This window comes from Choloepus didactylus, chromosome 10 (genome assembly GCF_015220235.1).
Source record: "Choloepus didactylus isolate mChoDid1 chromosome 10, mChoDid1.pri, whole genome shotgun sequence".
In the NCBI taxonomy this organism is placed as follows: Eukaryota; Metazoa; Chordata; class Mammalia; order Pilosa; family Megalonychidae; genus Choloepus; species Choloepus didactylus.
Window position 1 is genome coordinate 125746711 of NC_051316.1, and position 21200 is coordinate 125767910.

General features: G+C 43.6%; 2 protein-coding genes across 2 annotated transcripts; one reads left to right on the forward strand and one right to left on the reverse strand.

The window, feature by feature from the left end:
• Positions 1 to 7132: 7132 nt before the first annotated feature.
• Positions 7133 to 15196, reverse strand: SEC61B (SEC61 translocon subunit beta). Its single transcript, XM_037798497.1, has 4 exons — positions 15041 to 15196; positions 14751 to 14848; positions 10494 to 10595; positions 7133 to 7500 (listed from the first exon to the last, which is right to left on the reverse strand). The coding sequence occupies exons 1-4, from the start codon at positions 15041 to 15043 to the stop codon at positions 7413 to 7415; spliced, it is 291 nt and encodes a 96-aa protein (XP_037654425.1). The 5' UTR covers positions 15044 to 15196; the 3' UTR covers positions 7133 to 7412.
• A 291-nt stretch (positions 15197 to 15487) lies between these two features.
• On the forward strand, positions 15488 to 20750 carry ALG2 (ALG2 alpha-1,3/1,6-mannosyltransferase). Its single transcript, XM_037798183.1, has 2 exons — positions 15488 to 15865; positions 18423 to 20750. Exons 1-2 carry the CDS (start codon positions 15506 to 15508, stop codon positions 19323 to 19325), a joined length of 1263 nt encoding a protein of 420 aa, XP_037654111.1. The 5' UTR covers positions 15488 to 15505; the 3' UTR covers positions 19326 to 20750.
• Positions 20751 to 21200: the final 450 nt, after the last annotated feature.

The following is a 21200-nucleotide window of genomic DNA, read 5'->3' on the forward strand; positions in this document are numbered from 1 at the left end:
TATTGCAGCAGCTTTAAAACTCTAGGATCATCAGGGAGATTTGATTGTTAGGGCCACCCCCCCTCCCCGACTGCCCAGAAACACGCCCCACATACAGGGCAGGCAACACCAACTACACACGCAAGCTTGGTACACCAATTGGGCCCCACAAGACTCACTCCCCCACTCACCAAAAAGGCTAAGCAGGGGAGAACTGGCTTGTGGAGAACAGGTGGCTCGTGGTCGCCACCTGCTGGTTAGTTAGAGAAAGTGTACTCCACGAAGCTGTAGATCTGATAAATTAGAGATAAGGACTTCAATAGGTCTACAAACCCTAAAAGAACCCTATCAAGTTCAGCAAATGCCACGAGGCCAAAAACAACAGAAAATTATAAAGCATATGAAAAAACCAGACGATATGGATAACCCAAGCCCAAGCACCCAAATCAAAAGACCAGAAGAGACACAGCACCTAGAGCAGCTACTCAAAGAACTAAAGATGAACAATGAGACCATAGTACGGGATATGAAGGAAATCAAGAAGACCCTAGAAGAGCATAAAGAAGACATTGCAAGACTAAATAAAAAAATGGATGATCTTATGGAAATTAAAGAAACTGTTGACCAAATTAAAAAGATTCTGGACACTCATAGTACAAGACTAGAGGAAGTTGAACAACGAATCAGTGACCTGGAAGATGACAGAATGGAAAATGAAAGCATAAAAGAAAGAATGGGGAAAAAAATTGAAAAACTCGAAATGGACCTCAGGGATATGATAGATAATATGAAACGTCCGAATATAAGACTCATTGGTGTCCCAGAAGGGGAAGAAAAGGGTAAAGGTCTAGGAAGAGTATTCAAAGAAATTGTTGGGGAAAACTTCCCAAATCTTCTAAACAACAGAAATACACAAATCATAAATGCTCAGCGAACTCCAAATAGAATAAATCCAAAAAAACCCACTCCGAGACATATACTGATCACACTGTCAAACATAGAAGAGAAGGAGCAAGTTCTGAAAGCAGCAAGAGAAAAGCAATTCACCACATACAAAGGAAACAGCATAAGACTAAGTAGTGACTACTCAGCAGCCACCATGGAGGCGAGAAGGCAGTGGCACGATATATTTAAAATTCTGAGTGAGAGGAATTTCCAGCCAAGAATACTTTATCCAGCAAAGCTCTCCTTCAAATTTGAGGGAGAGCTTAAATTTTTCACAGACAAAGAAATGCTGAGAGAATTTGCTAACAAGAGACCTGCCCTACTGGAGATACTAAAGAGAGCCCTACAGACAGAGAAACAAAGACAGGACAGAGAGACTTGGAGAAAGGTTCAGTACTAAAGAGATTCGGTATGGGTACAATAAAGGATATTAATAGAGAGAGGGAAAAATATGGCAAACATAAACCAAAGGATAAGATGGCCGACTCAAGAAATGCCTTCACGGTTTTAACGTTGAATGTAAATGGATTAAACTCCCCAATTAAAAGATATAGATTCGCAGAATGGATCAAAAAAAATGAACCATCAATATGTTGCATACAAGAGACTCATCTTAGACACAGGGACACAAAGAAACTGAAAGTGAAAGGATGGAAAAAAATATTTCATGCAAGCTACAGCCAAAAGAAAGCAGGTGTAGCAATATTAATCTCAGATAAAATAGACTTCAAATGCAGGGATGTTTTGAGAGACAAAGAAGGCCACTACATACTAATAAAAGGGGCAATTCAGCAAGAAGAAATAACAATCGTAAATGTCTATGCACCCAATCAAGATGCCACAAAATACATGAGAGAAACACTGGCAAAACTAAAGGAAGCAATTGATGTTTCCACAATAATTGTGGGAGACTTCAACACATCACTCTCTCCTATAGATAGATCAACCAGACAGAAAACCAATAAGGAAACTGAAAACCTAAACAATCTGATAAATGAATTAGATTTAACAGACATCTACAGGACATTACATCCCAAATCACCAGGATACACATACTTTTCTAGTGCTCACGGAACTTTCTCCAGAATAGATCATATGCTGGGACATAAAACAAGCCTCAATAAATTTAAAAAGATTGAAATTATTCAAAGCACATTCTCTGACCACAATGGAATACAATTAGAAGTCAATAACCATCAGAGACTTAGAAAATTCACAAATACCTGGAGGTTAAACAACACACTCCTAAACAATCAGTGGGTTAAAGAAGAAATAGCAAGAGAAATTGCTAAATATATAGAGACGAATGAAAATGAGAACACAACATACCAAAACCTATGGGATGCAGCAAAAGCAGTGCTAAGGGGGAAATTTATAGCACTAAACGCATATATTAAAAAGGAAGAAAGAGCCAAAATCAAAGAACTAATGGATCAACTGAAGAAGCTAGAAAATGAACAGCAAACCAATCCTAAACCAAGTAGAAGAAAAGAAATAACAAGGATTAAAGCAGAAATAAATGACAGAGAGAACAAAAAAACAATAGAGAGGATAAATATCACCAAAAGTTGGTTCTTTGAGAAGATCAACAAGATTGACAAGCCCCTAGCTAGACTGACAAAATCAAAAAGAGAGAAGACCCATATAAACAAAATAATGAATGAAAAAGGTGACATAACTGCAGATCCTGAAGAAATTAAAAAAATTATAAGAGGATATTATGAACAACTGTATGGCAACAAACTGGATAATGTAGAAGAAATGGACAATTTCCTGGAAACATATGAACAACCTAGACTGACCAGAGAAGAAATAGAAGACCTCAACCAACCCATCACAAGCAAAGAGATCCAATCAGTCATCAAAAATCTTCCCACAAATAAATGCCCAGGGCCAGATGGCTTCACAGGGGAATTCTACCAAACTTTTCAGAAAGAACTGACACCAATCTTAGTCAAACTCTTTCAAAACATTGAAAAAAATGGAACACTACCTAACTCATTTTATGAAGCTAACATCAATCTAATACCAAAACCAGGCAAAGATGCTACAAAAAAGGAAAACTACCGGCCAATCTCCCTAATGAACATAGATGCAAAAATCCTCAACAAAATACTTGCAAATCGAATCCAAAGACACATTAAAAAAATCATACACCATGACCAAGTGGGGTTCATTCCAGGCATGCAAGGATGGTTCAACATAAGAAAAACAATCAATGTATTACAACACATTAAAAACTCGAAAGGGAAAAATCAACTGATCATCTCAATAGATGCTGAAAAAGCATTTGACAAAATCCAACATCCCTTTTTGATAAAAACACTTCAAAAGGTAGGAATTGAAGGAAACTTCCTCAACATGATAAAGAGCATATATGAAAAACCCACAGCCAGCATAGTACTCAATGGTGAGAGACTGAAAGCCTTCCCTCTAAGATCAGGAACAAGACAAGGATGCCCGCTGTCACCACTGTTATTCAACATTGTGCTGGAAGTGCTAGCCAGGGCAATCCGGCAAGACAAAGAAATAAAAGGCATCCAAATTGGAAAAGAAGAAGTAAAACTGTCATTGTTTGCAGACGATATGATCTTATATCTAGAAAACCCTGAGAAATCGACGATACAGCTACTAGAGCTAATAAACAAATTTAGCAAAGTAGCGGGATACAAGGTTAATGCACATAAGTCAGTAATGTTTCTATATGCTAGAAATGAACAAACTGAAGAGACACTCAAGAAAAAGATACCATTTTCAATAGCAACTAAAAAAATCAAGTACCTAGGAATCAACTTAACCAAAGATGTAAAAGACCTATACAAAGAAAACTACATAACTCTACTAAAAGAAATAGAAGGGGACCTTTAAAGATGGAAAAATATTCCATGTTCATGGATAGGAAGGCTAAATGTCATTAAGATGTCAATTCTACCCAAACTCATCTACAGATTCAATGCAATCCCAATCAAAATTCCAACAACCTACTTTCCAGACTTGGAAAAGCTAGTTATCAAATTTATTTGGAAAGGGAAGATGCCTCGAATTGCTAAAGACACTCTAAAAAAGAAAAACGAAGTGGGAGGACTTACACTCCCTGACTTTGAAGCTTATTATAAAGCCACAGTTGCCAAAACAGCATGGTACTGGCACAAAGATAGACATATAGATCAATGGAATCGAATTGAGAATTCGGAGATAGACCCTCAGATCTATGGCCGACTGATCTTTGATAAGGCCCCCAAAGTCACCGAACTGAGCCATAATGGTCTTTTCAACAAATGGGGCTGGGAGAGTTGGATATCCATATCCAAAAGAATGAAAGAGGACCCCTACCTCACCCCCTACACAAAAATTAACTCAAAATGGACCAAAGATCTCAATATAAAAGAAAGTACCATAAAACTCCTAGAAGATAATGTAGGAAAACATCTTCAAGACCTTGTATTAGGAGGCCACTTCCTAGACTTTACACCCAAAGCACAAGCAACAAAAGAGAAAATAGATAAATGGGAACTCCTCAAGCTTAGAAGTTTCTGCACCTCAAAGGAATTTCTCAAAAAGGTAAAGAGGCAGCCAACTCAATGGGAAAACATTTTTGGAAACCATGTATCTGACAAAAGACTGATATCTTGCATATACAAAGAAATCCTACAACTCAATGACAATAGTACAGACAGCCCAATTATAAAATGGGCAAAAGATATGAAAAGACAGTTCTCTGAAGAGGAAATACAAATGGCCAAGAAACACATGAAAAAATGTTCAGCTTCACTAGCTATTAGAAAGCTGCAAATTAAAACCACAATGAGATACCATCTAACACCGGTTAGAATGGCTGCCATTAAACAAACAGGAAACTACAAATGCTGGAGGGGATGTGGAGAAATTGGAACTCTTATTCATTGTTGGTGGGACTGTATAATGGTTCAGCCACTCTGGAAGTCAGTCTGGCAGTTCCTTAGAAAACTAGATATAGAGCTACCATTCGATCCAGCGATTGCACTTCTCGGTATATACCCGGAAGATCGGAAAGCAGTGACACGAACAGATATCTGCACGCCAATGTTCATAGCAGCATTATTCACAATTGCCAAGAGATGGAAACAACCCAAATGTCCTTCAACAGATGAGTGGATAAATAAAATGTGGTATATACACACGATGGAATACTACGCGGCAGTAAGAAGGAACGATCTGGTGAAACATATGACAACATGGATGAACCTTGAAGACATAATGCTGAGCGAAATAAGCCAGGCACAAAAAGAGAAATATTATATGCTACCACTAATGTGAACTTTGAAAAATGTAAAACAAATGGTTTATAATGTAGAATGTAGGGGAACTAGCAGTAGAGAGCAATTAAGGAAGGGGGAACAATAATCCAAGAAGAACAGATAAGCTATTTAACGTTCTGGGGATGCCCAGAAATGACTATGGTCTGTTAATTTCTGATGGATGTAGTAGGAACAAGTTCACTGAAATGTTACTATATTATGTAACTTTCTTGGGGTAAAGTAGGAACATGTTGGAAGTTAAGCAGTTATCTTAGGTTAGTTGTCTTTTTCTTACTCCCTTGTTATGGTCTCTTTGAAATGTTCTTTTATTGTATGTTTGTTTTCTTTTTAACTTTTTTTTCATACAGTTGATTTAAAAAAGAAGGGAAAGTTAAAAAAAAAAAAAAGAAAAAGAAAAAAGACAAACAAGGAAAAAAAAAAAAGATGTAGTGCCCCCTTGAGGAGCCTGTGGAGAATGCAGGGGTATTCGCCTACCCCACCTCCATGGTTGCTAACATGACCACAGACATAGGGGACTGGTGGTTTGATGGGTTGAGCCCTCTACCATAAGTTTTACCCTTGGGAAGACGGTTGCTGCAAAGGAGAGGCTAGGCCTCCCTGTATTTGTGCCTAAGAGTCTCCTCCTGAATGCCTCTTTGTTGCTCAGATGTGGCCCTCTCTCTCTGGCTAAGCCAGCTTGAAAGGTGAAATCACTGCCCTCCCCCCTACGTGGGATCAGACACCCAGGGAAGTGAATCTCCCTGGCAACGTGGAATATGACTCCCGGGGAGGAATGTAGACCCGGCATCGTGGGATGGAGAACATCTTCTTGACCAGAAGGGGGATGTGAAAGGAAATGAAATAAGCTTCAGTGGCAGAGAGATTCCAAAACGAGCCGAGAGATCACTCTGGTGGGCACTCTTACGCACACTTTAGACAACCTTTTTTAGGTTCTAAAGAATTGGGGTAGCTGGTGGTGGATACCTGAAACTATTAAACTACAACCCAGAACCCATGAATCTCGAAGACAGTTGTATAAAAATGTAGCTTATGAGGGGTGACAGTGGGATTGGGAATGCCATAAGGACCAAACTCCACTTTGTCTAGTTTATGGATGGATGTGTAGAAAAGTAGGGGAAGGAAACAAACAGACAAAGGTACCCAGTGTTCTTTTTTACTTCAATTGCTCTTTTTCACTCTAATTATTATTCTTGTTATTTTTGTGTGTGTGCTAATGAAGGTGTCAGGGATTGATTTAGGTGATGAATGTACAACTATGTAATGGTACTGTAAACAATCGAAAGTACAATTTGTTTTGTATGACTGCGTGGTATGTGAATATATCTCAATAAAATGATGATTAAAAAAAAGAAAAAAAAAAAGAGCCTAAGCTAAGCGAAATTTCAAAAATTTTTATTTTCTGTTGGAATTATTATTAACTCAGTATAGAAATGCTGGTTTCTTACTCTGATTAGACAGGCCTTTAATTATCAAAACGAAAATAAAAATTGTATTTGATAAATCCAATTTACCTAATGAGTCCTTTCAAAACTTGGTTTTAGCATTTAAATGATAAAGGGATGGAAACCCCCGGTCTACACTAGTAGAATTAAGAACTGGGAGAGCCAGGAGGCAAAGATATTATCCATGATTTCAGAGACAAAGAACAGAATGAGCAAACATTTCATCCAAGATTTGTGGTTAATGATTTGACTATGCCCCTGGGTACCAGATGCCTGTGAACACAGATCTGCCTGATGAAGTCACAGGCGCACTCCTTGGAAACTGCAGAATATCTAAAGTGACAATCATCAGGACAGAAATACCTAGAAGAAAACAAGTCAAGGCCAGTAACAGGGTCTCAGATTTTGAATGATTATATGGTCATATAAGGAGCTGTCAATCCAACACAGAAAAAAAAGTCTCCCCAAGACATTTTTCTACATATTTATTTGTAAATCTAAAAGCAGAGAGAGTACAAGCCCTAACAGCCCGGCAACAACAATCAGACTTGGTATAAATGAATTAAAAAAATTGATTAGCCATAGAAAAAAAACTGATTCCTCAAAATCAATTCTTGTTAAGTTCCCTCTAAAAATGGGAAGCTTACAGAAAATTTCTTTCTCATGAACAGAAAATCACTATGCTTTTGGTCCAAGACAGGTTGGTTTTCTTCCTTCTTCTTCAGATGACAGATGGATACAGCCGAGTCTATGAGCGAGTGTACTTGCCCCAAATATGCAACATAAACACAGAAGCGATGAACAGAAGACTCATAACCAATACTGGAACAGGGCCACTGGAAATAAGAAGAGAAGGCATGCTTACTTTTAGAAATGATATATTACTACATTTTTAATACTGATTGCCTAGGGGGAGGGGAAACAAGCACTTAAGATCTATCCAGGAACATTATTGACATCATTTTAAAATAAGTTACTGTGAAAATTTTGAGGATGCCTTGATGGCACTGTCATTGTGTTTAGAAACGAAGAATCCTTATCTTTTAGTGAAACATACTGGAATATATACAGACAGAATGATGTGATTTTTTGGATTCGATAGAAGGGAGCAGTGGGAAGTGGGTGGGGCTCAAGGGGAAACAAGACTGGGGAGGAGCTGGTAATTGCTAAAACTACATGAGAGGGGCAAGAGGGCTCTTGGCAGCAGCCTCTCCACATTCACGTTACATGCTTTCCATTATAGAAAGTAAGAGAAAAAATTTCCCCAAGTCTTTAAGCAAGTATTTCAAATGCCAAACTAATGTGTTTCAATTAAGATTTATTTAAAGGCAACCTAACTGCAACGTATTGGTATAGAAAGATGAGTATCACATTATAATTTACAGTGTTTTCAAACATATGATCCCATATGAACTCTACAACAAATACATGAGGTCAGTGAGAGAGGTATTAATGCTATTTTATAAATAAACAAAACTGAGACTCAGAGAGATTACGTATTGTTGCCTAAGAACAGAGCCAGGATGGGAAGGAAAGATTTGAACTCAAGTTTTCTGATTCCACACACATCGCTCGTTTTACCACCCCAAGGCTCCCCTCTTCAAGGAGCAAACGCTCTAAGGCAACGTGTATTAAGTCAGATCTGTATATCTGAGATTATTGTAGGAAGGAAATAGATTTTACTCATAGTCTTCCCTAAATCCAATACTTTTCAGGTGAAAACCGGTCTATGTGTTGCTTAAAGAGGGAACCCAGTAACCTGACACAACCTGCAGGGCAGTGCTGCAGGCCCCACCACTGACCCTTCCAGCCAACACCAGCTGTGGAGAATTCAGACGTCTCACTTCATCTCCCAGATGCAACTGGGGAGTGGACAATAGAAGAGACCACAGAAAGGGAACCTTTACAACAGCAGAGGACTGGAAGTAACCCTCACGTGGGAGCAGGGGAACAGAGCCCACTGGGGGACAACAAATGGGGCAGAGAGATCAAAGTCCCTGCCACACTACTATTTCGTACTCGCAGAGTTTGCGCAACAGAAGGAATAAAGTGCCCCAATTTAAAAGCACCTGGGAAGAGATCATCAGGGTGCCTGTGATCATGTTCCCCACCTCCAAGCAGCGTGGAGCAGCACTGGCCAGAGAGCCTCAGGGCGAGAGTGCTGCTCTCAGAGGGCCGGGGTTTAGAGGCCAGCTGCCACTTCTGAGTGTCATCTCGGGCTGTTACCTTCTCCAAGCCTCAGTTTCCTCATTTGTAAAGTGGGGTTCATCATAACATCTATCAATTAGGGCTGCAGAGCAATTAAATAGATGCACATACACAATGCTGGTTTGCTACTATTATCAACCTGAAAATAATTCTAAACTCTCAGGAAGAGCCAAAAACATGGCTAAGCTGCTCCAAGATGTGGATTTGGAGACAGGAGTTCCTAACTATGCCGTTTCACCAAACACTCTGCCTCTGGTGTGACGAGAATGTGGTTAGTGACACTTTCACTTTCACTGCTGGGAGGACCTGAGCAGTGGCAGCAAGCAAGCCCTACAAGAGCAGAAGGCTGCAAGCAAGCCCAGTCAGACTCACCCAGGGAGAACATGGTTTTACCTCCTTTGGGAGAAGGTTTGAGAGTCCCCTGGATGCCCTGAGCAGCAAGGAGCTTTAACATTTCTCTCTGGAATACTCTGAAAAATTACCTCCAACAAAGATCCAAAGGTTGTTGGTCAGAATGCTGCCAGCTCCCGTGTCCCCAACCCTAAAAATACTTCCTAAAAACAACTCACCACTCTAACAGAAAAATCAACCAAAAAATAAAGCCAAATTTCAAAGGAGGCCTCCACGAACTAAATCTGCAATCCAAGTCAACTTACTGGTCAAGTTTATTAAACTAATCCACAGTAATCTAACTTTGTCTCTTTTCTACTAGACAGGCAGTGTGGAAAGAGCATGGGATCCAACAGTCAGAATATCTGGTCCCACCTCTTGTGAGCTGTTTGTCTTTGGGCAAATGTCACTTTGCCTCTCAAAACCTGATCTTCCTCACCTGCAAGATGGCAACACCTCACAGGACTGCTGGGTGGATGCAATCAGAAAACAGATCTCAAAAGCTCTTCACTGAGTGCCAGGTGCCAGGCAAACGAGAGTCCCTGATGTTATTCCAATTCCTCATCCACTGGGTGTAGTCAGGAAACAGGGGCAGTGGCTCTGGAGACTACTGCAATCCCTGTGGGACTGGGCCTGCAGGCAGCAACCCTGGCAGTGAGGTGAGCGAGGCACGGGGCTGGGTCTATTTCCCAGCACCCAGTGAGCATGCCCAGGCTTAAGAACTTGGAAAGTGGCATTCGCCCTCCAGCGTCCTCCTGTCATCCATGGAAGACAAGGAGGCCAAGGAACTCTTGGTAACATAGCCTAAATGGGAAAACTTCCATTAGGCTGTAAACATATTAGCTTATGCCTCCAGGAGAGCTTTGAAAAATCATCCAATTCCTATTCAGACGGTTACTTCTATTTCTCAGTGTGGGGCAAGAACAGCAAATGAAGAGCAATTTCATCTGATTAAGCAGTTTTCCCTCCAGTTCTCTCTGCTCCCATCATTTACGGTGACATGGCTCCATGAAGGTCTTTCCTTCCTCCCACTCAATGCACGAAGACATGTCACTGCAGGGCCTAACTGGGTGACACATGGGCAACTAAGCCCAGCCCGCCCAGGACAAACGAAGCCATGGTGTACTGCAAATCTCATCAAAGCAAGCCCCACTGGTGGCAGAGACAGAGCGAGCTGCAAACAGCCCTGCTGACTCTGGGCAGGAACACAGGGTCTGCCCCTGAGACTTACACTTTGAGGCCGGGTGAGTCTTCCGTGTAGAACCGCCACATGCCCCCCGTGCCGGCCGAGGTCGTGCGGCCTGCGCTCCTTGTTCCACAGCTGGCATTTTTCCTGTGAGAGAGGAAAATGTCACCTAGTGCCCTTCCTTGGAAATCCTTATGGCAGCATTACAATGTATGCTACCATTAGCTTGTTAAAGAACCAGTTACCAAAGGAAACCCTCTCTTCTTTGCTAGTACCCTCCAAATTCCTGTCTCTACTCCTCCGATCACGACAGCCCCTATGAACTGAGTACCTGCCACAGGCTAATGCTACACCAACCCTGCAAAGTAGTTATGACTTCTTTTTTTTTAATTTTCTCTATGATAAATATTTATTTGGGACCTTCCCTCTTCCCACTCCTGTCCTTAAAGGATGTGCTTTTCTTCAGAATGTTTTCTCTCTCTCTCATCTCAGAGTTCATATCTTTACCTCTAAAAAAACTCTGCCTCAAGAGAGAATCTCTGATGACGCTTTTTCTCAGATCAAGATAAAGTTGTTCTGTACTGAATTTTATTTTCTAGGACCCAAAAATAGCCAAATGTGGAGGCTGTAAAATTAAACAGCCTCACCGCAGTTTCCAGAAGTGAACATAAAAGCCTGGAAGTCTGCACGCTGCCTCATCCAAATCAAGTGGAACTACTTAAGGGTGATACTGAAAGGGCTATTTAATCACAGTGAGAAGGTTTTGCTTTTCCTACAGTGATGACTAGATCTGCTTTCTCTCATCCAAAACAATCTGTTTAGTGAGACCCTTCATTCTTCATTATACCCAAAGAAAGATGTCCGTATTATCTCTTTCTACAACTTCCATTTTATGAATGAGGAAAATTAGGCTCAGGTTAAGCAGAATGACTATGGCCACACAGACACAGGGATGTGAACCCAGTTCTGACCTCAGCACCCACTCGCTTGCCCCCACCAGGCTGCCCCACTTGGACAGTGCATTTCAGTTTCACCTCACATGTATTCTTGTGAAGCCAAGTAAAAAACCCTGTTTAAAACTGCCATGAATCCATATAAACTGCTCTTTCAAAAATGACTACTTTAAAAGACATGTTTCTAAGTTACTGTGTCAACTTGCAAAAGAACCAAAATACAATAAGCTTTAATTGTGCCCAGGTCCCAAAAGGGTACACACATTTTACAAAAAAAATTTCTTTGTAATCTGCTTTCACTATTTTGATGGACTGTCCATAGTTCTCAGAGGGAGGATGTGAGAAGTGCAGGCCACACGCAACCAGAGCTTACCCCTCACAGGGGGACCCAGGCCTGTGAGACGAGCCATGTGACGCAGGCTGCCCTGGCGTGGGAAGGGGCCTGACAGCTCTTACATGAGAACACTTAGCCCTTCACCAGGAACAGGCCCAGGAATCCTTCTCCTTCTCTCAGGAAAATCCTCCAGTCCCTGCGGAGGCCTGTGACCTTTCTCCCGTGACCTTTCTCCCGTGACCCTCGACCCCAATCCCAGCCTCTCTTCTCACCTTGGTGCTAAAGTGGCACAACGCAGGGGTAAGGACTAAGTAGTGAGAAGAGAAATCAGAGGACTTTTCAGCCCATTTACCACCAACACAGAAGTGCTAGGACAGGGGAAAAAGAGAGGAGAGAAGGAAAGTCCCGCTCCATCCCCGCCCTCACCTCAACCAAATCAGAGAATACTCTCCATTAAACTCCTGTCCCAGCATCTGTGGGCCGCTGACTCTGGATCTTTGAATAAGGGGTATACAGGCAGGAAACAGAAGTGGAAACCCTATCCCCACCATCTCTTCTCACTGTCCTCCCAACTCTCGCCCCAAACCCCACCTTCCCCTGTTGCGGCCTTTGGCCTGTACTCTGGATGCAAGTAACGCAGGACTAGGGTTCAGGAGGCTTGCCCCACTGCCTGATGGGGTGGAAGAACGGGGTACTGGTTCCAGTTTGGGTGTCAGCAGAACGAGCCGTGATCATGCCAGAACACTGAAGCATTTCCCCAGTGTCTAACAATACTATGGGTCTCTGTGCACCTTTGCTACCCCACAGCCACTGCTCTTTGCTGCTCACGTATGCTTTATGAAGTTATCAATTTGCCTCCCTTTCCCACCTTCCTCCAATCTACTGACTGAATCTCTGCTAAATTTCTAAAACCCATCTTCCTGGTTTCCTTGCTCTGGAAGAAATGATGGTATTTTTCATCTCTGCCGTGAGCTGTAGCCCAGTCTCCCGACCTAGCATTCTAGGCTGACATTATGGGCCCTTTCCTTCCACACAGTGGAGGAGAAGAGCCACTCATGTCTTTAAAACTCATGCAGGTTCTCCCTGCACAGAGTATGCCCATCTGTACTCACCTAAAAAAAGGAAAGCCTGCCCATTCTTCCCATTCACTGTCCAGCTGAATAACCCCATGATTGGGTCACAAATCAGTTTTCTGACCCATATTGTGTTCTTCTTTCTCTGTCTATGATGCCTAGAGTTGGAACCACATGGGTTAGCAATGGCTATATGCGGTCTGGTCATGCTTGGTCTCATGCACTAAGCCTTGTCTCCCCAGCTACATATGCGGTGATGTAGATGACATGGCAAGATGACACAAGGTAAGCTCATGAAAGTCACAAGATGAGACTTACAGAATCTATGTTACTTTATATTCACTCTTCCTGCTCCTTTCCCCAGAACCTGAGAAGGTTCAAAGCACAGAGAAAGACATTTGATAAACATGTGCTTTCTCTTCTCTTTAAAAATTCTTAAATGGCCAAACTTCCCTGCCACGGTACTACCAATTCTCACTAACCAGACCCACTCCCCAAGGAACTGCACCTACCTACAGAACACATTTTCCATTCCAGCACAAAGAATCTCGGAAATCCAGGGTGGGAACAGAACAGCACTCCAAGCCCGTGTAACCTAAGCCACAGCTTAACACACCTCCCAGCTGGCCCTATCCCAGCTGCCATGCCTTGACATCTTGGTGACAGGGAACTCACAACCATTCAAGGTCACCTTAACATTTCTAACAGTTCTATTAGGATTTCTTTGCTACAAGCTGAACTCTGTCTCATCTAATCATCAGTTTCAGATTACCTATTGTAGTCAAGAAAAAAATATCTCATCCCTCTTCACATCCTCAAAGACAGTTTTCATGTACCCCTACCAGGTCGTCTTCTCTCCAGATAAAAACCCACTAGTTCCTTCAAAAATCCCAAAGCAACAGGGTTGCTTGATTTCTTTTTCATTAACTGTTATGTCAGACCCTATGAAAGAACGTGGGGTTGGAGATGACTTGGACAGTTTCTATCTCAAAGTCTTACAGAGGAAGTAAATATGGAAACATGAATGCTATTACAACAGTATGAACACGATCCTATGTGCACAAAAAGGGAGACTAACTAGGTACTGCTGCTTGTGGAGTCAGGGATGGCCTCAAGAGGAAATAATCCCCAGGCTTAGTCTTGGAGAATAAACAGAAATTTACCAGGAAAAAATTAAAGATACAGGGTAGCCAAAAGAGCTAGGTAAGTTCAGAAAACGGTTATTAGTTCACTGTTGCTAGATCACAAGAGAGAGATTAGGCTGAAAAGACCATCAAGAAACTGGTGTCCCATTTTTAAAGGTTCAGTAACAAGAAACTAATAGAGATCTTTAAGCAGAATCCGAGGCGGGGACAGACTGGAGTGAAACTGGCCTGGAGAGGAGAAGAATCAGGTAGTGAATGCAAAAGTCCAGGTGAGAGACGGTAAGGGCTTAACTAGCGCAGTGGAAATGGAGAAGAAAAGAACTGATGAGAAGGTTTTCACATAGGGGTTGAAGTCTGGAAAAGGACCAGACAGAGCAGTAGAAAAGACCAAGAAGACCCTGAAGTTTCTGGCCTGTTTGAAGTAGTGAATAATAGTGTCATAGGGAAATGAGGAGAATAGGTTTATGTGTTCGCCAAGTTATGTTAAATTCAATGTGTATGAGACCTCCAGATAGAAACATGAATATAAAACTCAGCTCTCGAGAGGCCAGCTTGATGACACCAGTTTTCCCCGAAGTTGGCTCCGATCCTGTTCCAGTTTGTGAAAGTCCCCTATTTAACAGTGGTGCCCCAAACTGAGCAGCGCTTGGCTGACGGTGCCTCCCTCTCGTCTTTAATGTCCTTTATGGCCACGTCATCTTAGGACCCTTTGGCCCCAGTGACTCGTAATAGCCCAAGTCAACTTCCCGGCCCCAGTTCTCCAAGTCCCCAGCCGAGAGGGTCGCGGGGATCCTTACCTCTGCCGGACGGTGGACCCTGCCGCCCGGGCGGCCACCGCTTTGCTGGGAGAGCGCCCTGAGGAGCCCACGTTAGTGCCACTGGGGGTCGGACCAGGCTGTACAGACAGACAGACAGACAGACCGGTGAGCGCCGCGGGCCCGCCCCCGGCCCCCCGGCCCCGACGGCCGATACCCCACCGGAGACTCGGGAAAAAAGAGGAAGACCCTGGGGCTGCGCAAGGGGTAGGCGGAAGTCAGGGCGCCTGGGAGAGCCGGGGCTTAAGGAGGGGAGGCGGGGGCCGCCGTACCATGCTGGAGGCTGGAGGGTCGCAGGCGGCTGAAGCGGACCTCAGGAAGGAGCCGCGCGCTCAAAAGACTGCGGCGGGACTGACAGGCTCAGGCCCCGCCCCCAGGCCTGCTGGCAGGGTCCTCGCTGAATCCAGGGACGCCCCGGGTTGTCCCCATATTTTGCCTGTATAAATTTCGCTCTAGACGACATGTTCACCTACTGCGAGAACGTAAAGACTTTCCCTCTCCTCTCTGTGGATTTCAGCGTCCTTCATACGGTTCAATATATACCAAGGGGAGACTATACCCAAAATCGAACGAGAAATTTCCTCTGGCAGTTGCCAGGCAACCAGAGGCTTGCGCTGATGTGGCCTAACTGAAGCACGCGCAGCGGGGCGGGGCCGGGTGCGCAGTGGCCAGCTAGGAGCCGGAGGGGGCGGGCCATGTCCGGAAGCGCCTCAGGGCGCAGGCGCAGCTCGCGGGTAATGGTGGTGGAGATGGAGGCTGGCCCGGCCCGGGATCGGGACCGGGGTCCCGGGCCGTCGGTGCTGTTCCTGCACCCGGACCTGGGCGTGGGCGGCGCCGAGCGGCTGGTGCTGGACGCGGCGCTGGCGCTGCAGGCGCGCGGGTGCCACGTGCAGATCTGGACGGCGCACTACGACCCGGGCCACTGCTTCGCCGAGAGCCGCGAGCTGCGGGTGTGCTGCGCCGGGGACTGGCTGCCGCGGAGCCTAGGCTGGGGCGGCCGCGGCGCCGCGCTCTGCGCCTACCTGCGCATGATCTACCTGGCGCTCTACGTGCTGTTTCTCAGCGGCGAAGAGTTCGACGTGGTGGTGTGCGACCAGGTGAGGCGGGCGCGACCACGCCCGGCCCTCGCCGCGCCTCCTTTGCCCTTTATGGGGACGCACCGGTTGACCTCAGAGGACCCCTCTCGGTCTGCGGTTCGGGAAGCTCTAAACTGATCTGGAGAAATTCTCTGGGAGTGAGGCTGTGCACCTGTCTTCAGTGTGTGCACTTCTTGGATTTGCAGATTCCAGGGCCTCACTCTCAGAAGTTGTCATCGTGGGGCCCAGACATCTGCATTTTTAACCTGGTCGCCGGGTGATTCTGAAGCACAGGGGCCTTGCGGCTCGCTGTTAGAAATACTAGTATTAGAAGTCAGCTTTCAGTCAGCTTTTACTTTTGGTAACTGGTATATCTCATCTCTCTTAACCATTATTTCTCTTGACTCTGCTTTCTAGGCACATGCATACAACTGCCCCCAGTATTCACCACCAGGCCACCCCACTCCTTGGCAGTGTCATGTGTTAAAAACACCAACCTAAACATGTCATACTCCTGTTAGAACTTTAACAAGGCTCTTCGGAGAAAAGTCAAGTTCCTTACCTTGGTAAATAAGATTCACCTGGATCTGGCCTCTAGCTATTCTTATGTTTTTTTCCCCAGATTTATTTTTAAAAATAAAACTTACTGGCAATTAAATATTCAACTTGTATAGAAAGGTATAATGTAAAAGTCCCACTTCAGTCCCACTTCTCAAAAGTAGCCGCTGTTTTTAGTCTCTCCTGTGTCCTCCTAGAAATTGTCTGACTATACCAGCATACCTGTGTCTGTTTATAGGTATAGCTTCTTCTTTGTACTTAATTGGGATTATGACACACCCACGATTGGGAAACTAGCTTTTTTTCACCGAAAATTTCTATTTGAGGCACTGTTCTATATCAGTGTTAGAGATGCACCTTATTCTTTGTAGTGACTGAGAAGTCCACTTTTATTGGAATGGACCATAATTTATACATTCTGTTCAGAGACACTAACGTGCTGACAGTTTTTTGTGAACAGATCAGTGTTGTAATGAACATGCTTGTACTTTGTTTTTGTACTTCTGCAAGCATGTCTTTTGAGTAAATCCCGAGAAATGGAGCTGGTGGGTTAAAGCGTTTGTTCATTTTAGTCAGTAGCTGTTGTCAAATTTGCCTTCCAAAGAGATTGTGTCATTTTACTTTCCTGTGACTCCAGTGACAGGATAGAGCCTATTACCCTGTGCTCTTGTCCACATGGATATCTTCAATTCAAACTGATTTCAAAATCATTTCAAACTGACAGGTGGAAATGGCATCTCGTTTGTATGTGTATTTGTTTGATGATGACTCCTGAGTTACTTTTCATCATCTCTGGACGCTTCATTCCACTATTTTTACCAAAGAAAGGCACCAGCTCCTGCTTTCAGCTGTACATGGAGAGTTTATCAGGCTTTGATGCCTGTGGGTAAGGCCCATGCAGATTTGTGAAGACCCAGCTAGAATGCAGATTTAAAACCAAATTTATTGATAAAGTTGAATCAGGACTGTAACTAGTCTAGCTTGTGTGGAATCCATTTCTTTTTAAGAAATTCAGACATTCATCAGACATCCTACATGTGTAACTAAGCACTAGGGAGCTTGGTGGAGAAAAGGCTCTGGGCTTGGAATTAGGTGACCAGGACTCAGGTTCCATATCTGCCACTTTCTAAGTAGTTTTCGATAAATCACTTAATATCCCTAAAGCCCACCTTCTTCGGGTGTTAATTAAGGGAGTTGGTGATTAAGTGAGTTGTGAAGATTACCCAGTAGAAAAGTCTCTAGTAATGCAGCGTGTAATCCATGCTCAGTAATGAGTATGGCTTACATTTATTGAGTACATACTATGTGCTATAAACCTCTATCAGTGCATTTAATCATCCCAAAACCCATATGGGTTTTTTAGAACCATAACTATCACAATATTAAAGAAGCAGAAACCAAGGCCCAGAGCAGGGTCATGGTTGCCCAGCTAGTTTGTAAGCTGAGGTTCAGACAGTGGCAGTCTCAACTCCAGAGCCTGCTCTCTCTACTACTATAATTCATTCAGTCCCTGGGAGGATAAAGACACTAGAGCCAAGCTGTCCAACACAGCAGCCAGTCCAGCTACCGAGCACTTGAAATGTAGCCTGTCCAAACTGAGATGTGCTCTGCAAAATGCACACCTGATTTTGAAAATCTAATGTGAAAAAAAATGATTTTAATGATTTTGTTGATACTGATTACATTTTGAAATGATACTACAAAATTAATTTCACCCTTTTAAAAAATTTTAATGTGATTACTAGAAAAGTTTGTATTTCCTCTCAGCTGGACAGGGCTGTTCTAGAGGAAACACTGGACTTGAGGCATTAAGTGTTTAGTGCTCACCCGACAAACGTCCGCCAGCCTTCTGCACACCAGGCATTGTGTTGGGTGAGAGTCTGGGGAGCACAGAGCAGAATCAGGTATTGCCCATGTGACTTTCACCAACCAGGAGGCAGTGTAGGTGCCTGTGCTTTGGGTTTGGTTGAAGCTAGGTTGACCGGTCACTTTACCTGCTGTTGATTTTTGCTCTGACCAGGTGTCTGCCTGTATCCCAGTGTTCAGGCTGGCCAGGCGGCGTAAGAAGATCCTGTTTTACTGTCACTTCCCGGATCTGCTGCTCACCAGGAGAGATTCTGTTCTTAAACGGCTGTACAGGGCCCCAATCGACTGGGTTGAGGAATACACCACAGGCATGGCGGACTGCATCGTGGTCAACAGCCAGTTCACAGCTGGTGTGTTTAAGGACACATTCAAATCCCTGTCTTATATAGACCCTGATGTCCTCTACCCATCTCTGAATGTCACCAGCTTTGACTCAGCTGTTCCTGAAAAGCTCGATAACCTGGTCCCCAAAGAAAAAGAATTCCTGTTCCTCTCCATCAACAGATATGAAAGGAAGAAAAATCTGCCACTGGCACTGGAAGCCCTAGTAGAACTGCGGGGACGACTGACATCCCAAGACTGGGACAGGGTTCATCTGATAGTGGCGGGGGGTTATGATGAGCGAGTCCTGGAGAACGTGGAGCACTATCAGGAGTTGAAGCACATGGTCCAGCAGTCTGACCTTGGCCAGCACGTGACCTTCCTGCGGTCTTTCTCAGACAAGCAGAAGATCTCACTCCTCCATGGCTGCAGGTGTGTGCTCTACACCCCAAGCAACGAGCACTTTGGCGTCGTCCCTCTGGAGGCCATGTACATGCAGTGTCCAGTCATTGCTGTTAATTCGGGCGGGCCCCTGGAGTCCATTGTCCACGGCCGCACGGGGTTTCTGTGTGAGCCGGACCCAGTGCACTTCTCAGAAGCAATGGAAAAGTTCATCCACGAACCTTCCTTGAAAACCACAATGGGGCAGGCTGGACGAGCCCAGGTAAAGGAGAAGTTTTCCCCCGAAGCCTTTACGGAACAGCTCTACCAGTATATCACCAAACTGGCGGAATGATCAGATCCTTTTGAAGGTCTTTATGCTGCATGCATTAATACCATTTTAGTGGTTTGGGGACCCACTTCTGAAACAAACAAACAAAAAAACCTAGAATCTAATAAAGAAGAGATTTTAAAAAATCCCAAACAGAACAAACTTGAGCCTTGAATCTGAGCCACCTTCACATCACACCTCCGTCTTCATTTTCAGTAAAACAATATTTTTTATGTTATAATCATTCCTAGCCTTACCGTGTTAAGATACAAATATGGTGCCATTCCACATACAGCAGAAAATTTTAATTATATTTTCTCTGGATTACTGTTACTCCATCTCTCAACTTTTGAATTACATTGCACTTTAATTGGTTTTGATATTTTAAGTGTGGCATTGTCAAAGTTGATGAATTTGACTTTAACATAATGGGAATAGGATTACTGTAGTTCCCAGAATCAGTCTACTGAGGTGTTCACTGTCCCGTTTCCCCGTTAGGGAATTTTGTTAATCTTACCTTAGCCTGGATCCACAGCAAGAGTGCTCTGTATTTGTGTACAAAGATAACAGTGCACTTCTGCACACTGAGACATGGCAATAAAAGGTATTTGTCACAGGAGGGACAATAGAACATGAGATTTTGGCCTTCCTTGTCTATTTTGGTTATGTTAGGAGTGGAGATGTGATGGCCTAGCCCAAAGTTGGAAAACAGCACACTGGAATTTGGAGGAGTGCCGGCAAGCAGGCAAGGTGCCTCTTGTTGAGGGCTTGTTTCTTAGTGTCATTGGCTTTAGGAATACTTATGTTTTGCTAACTAAGCTCCTACTAAGTGTAGGACACAAATACTTTTCATCGTCCAAGGCCTGGTACAAGTGCTACTGCTGTGACCCTCATATGCTTTCCTTGACCCTCTGCCCACCTCCCAAACGGGGTGGCGTTCCCCTTCCATGCCCCCCAGCCCCTTCACAGCCCCCACCTGTCCTAATGTTCATTATTTACCTGTCAGTGTCTGCCAGTAGCTCAGGCTCCTTACTGGAGACATCTTCTTTCTCATGTATCACCCCCCAGCATCTGGCCTGACAAGTGGTTAATAAATGTTGAAAAATTAAGTACAAATAAAAACATAAAGCAGTTGTCAATGTACCTTTAAAGCTAAATTCATTTTTAAAAAGAAATAGCAAAGATCACTAGCCAAAGACTCTGCTTTAATCAGCTCTAAAGAGCACCAGCCTGAGAGCCTGGCAGCCTGCGTGACTTTGGATAAATTCTCTTATCTTCTCTGTGCATCAGTTTCTTCATCTGTAGAGTGGGGGTAATTGTACTATTGTATTTCCTCTTAAGTTTGTTACGATAACCTTGTCATGATTGTGCTGATCCACGTAAAGTTCTTAAAACCACATTTGGCACATAGTATAGGCTGTATAAACGTTAGCAATCATTGTTTTGCAATTTGGGTTTATTGAAAGTTATTGTAGAAGTTCCACGTGGGTTTATGCTGCACTACCATATTATTCTTTGGAGGGTTATTTTCAGTGGGTGAAATTTCAGGTTGGAATTTGTGATGTGAATCTATCAAAGAGCATTTTAATGAAATTACTACATACCAAAAAGAAGAGTCCCATAAATGAGGTTATAAAATATCCTGATAGAATGAAAAGTAAGTTCTGATGAGTTCTGCTTTCTCTAGCACTGTGGAACTTTGCCATCCAGGAAAGGTCATTCCCATTTTGTGTCTTGGTGCATGTGATTCTCAGGAAACTGCCTCCTTTCCAGCATGGCCTGATGGCTCTGACTGCTGGGGTTAGTTCAGACAGACTTGGTCACACTTTGATCCATAACTAGTCCCCATTCCAAGCACTAAAACTTTTGCTTACTTGACTTTTCATGCACACCCTTCAA

What these genes read in the sequence shown, in the direction of transcription:
- SEC61B (XM_037798497.1), bottom strand. An exon ending in GGGTCCACCGTCCGGCAGAG is followed by an intron (nt 10,596 to 14,750) that starts GTAAGGATCCCC and finishes CCTCTCTCACAG; the next exon opens with GAAAAATGCCAGCTGTGGAA. An exon ending in GACTCACCCGGCCTCAAAGT is followed by an intron (nt 7,501 to 10,493) that starts GTAAGTCTCAGG and finishes TCTTATTTCCAG; the next exon opens with TGGCCCTGTTCCAGTATTGG.
- ALG2 (XM_037798183.1), top strand. Translation starts at nt 15,506, where the DNA reads ATGGTGGTGGAGATGGAGGCTGGCCCGGCCCGGGATCGGGACCGGGGT. An exon ending in ACGTGGTGGTGTGCGACCAG is followed by an intron (nt 15,866 to 18,422) that starts GTGAGGCGGGCG and finishes TGCTCTGACCAG; the next exon opens with GTGTCTGCCTGTATCCCAGT.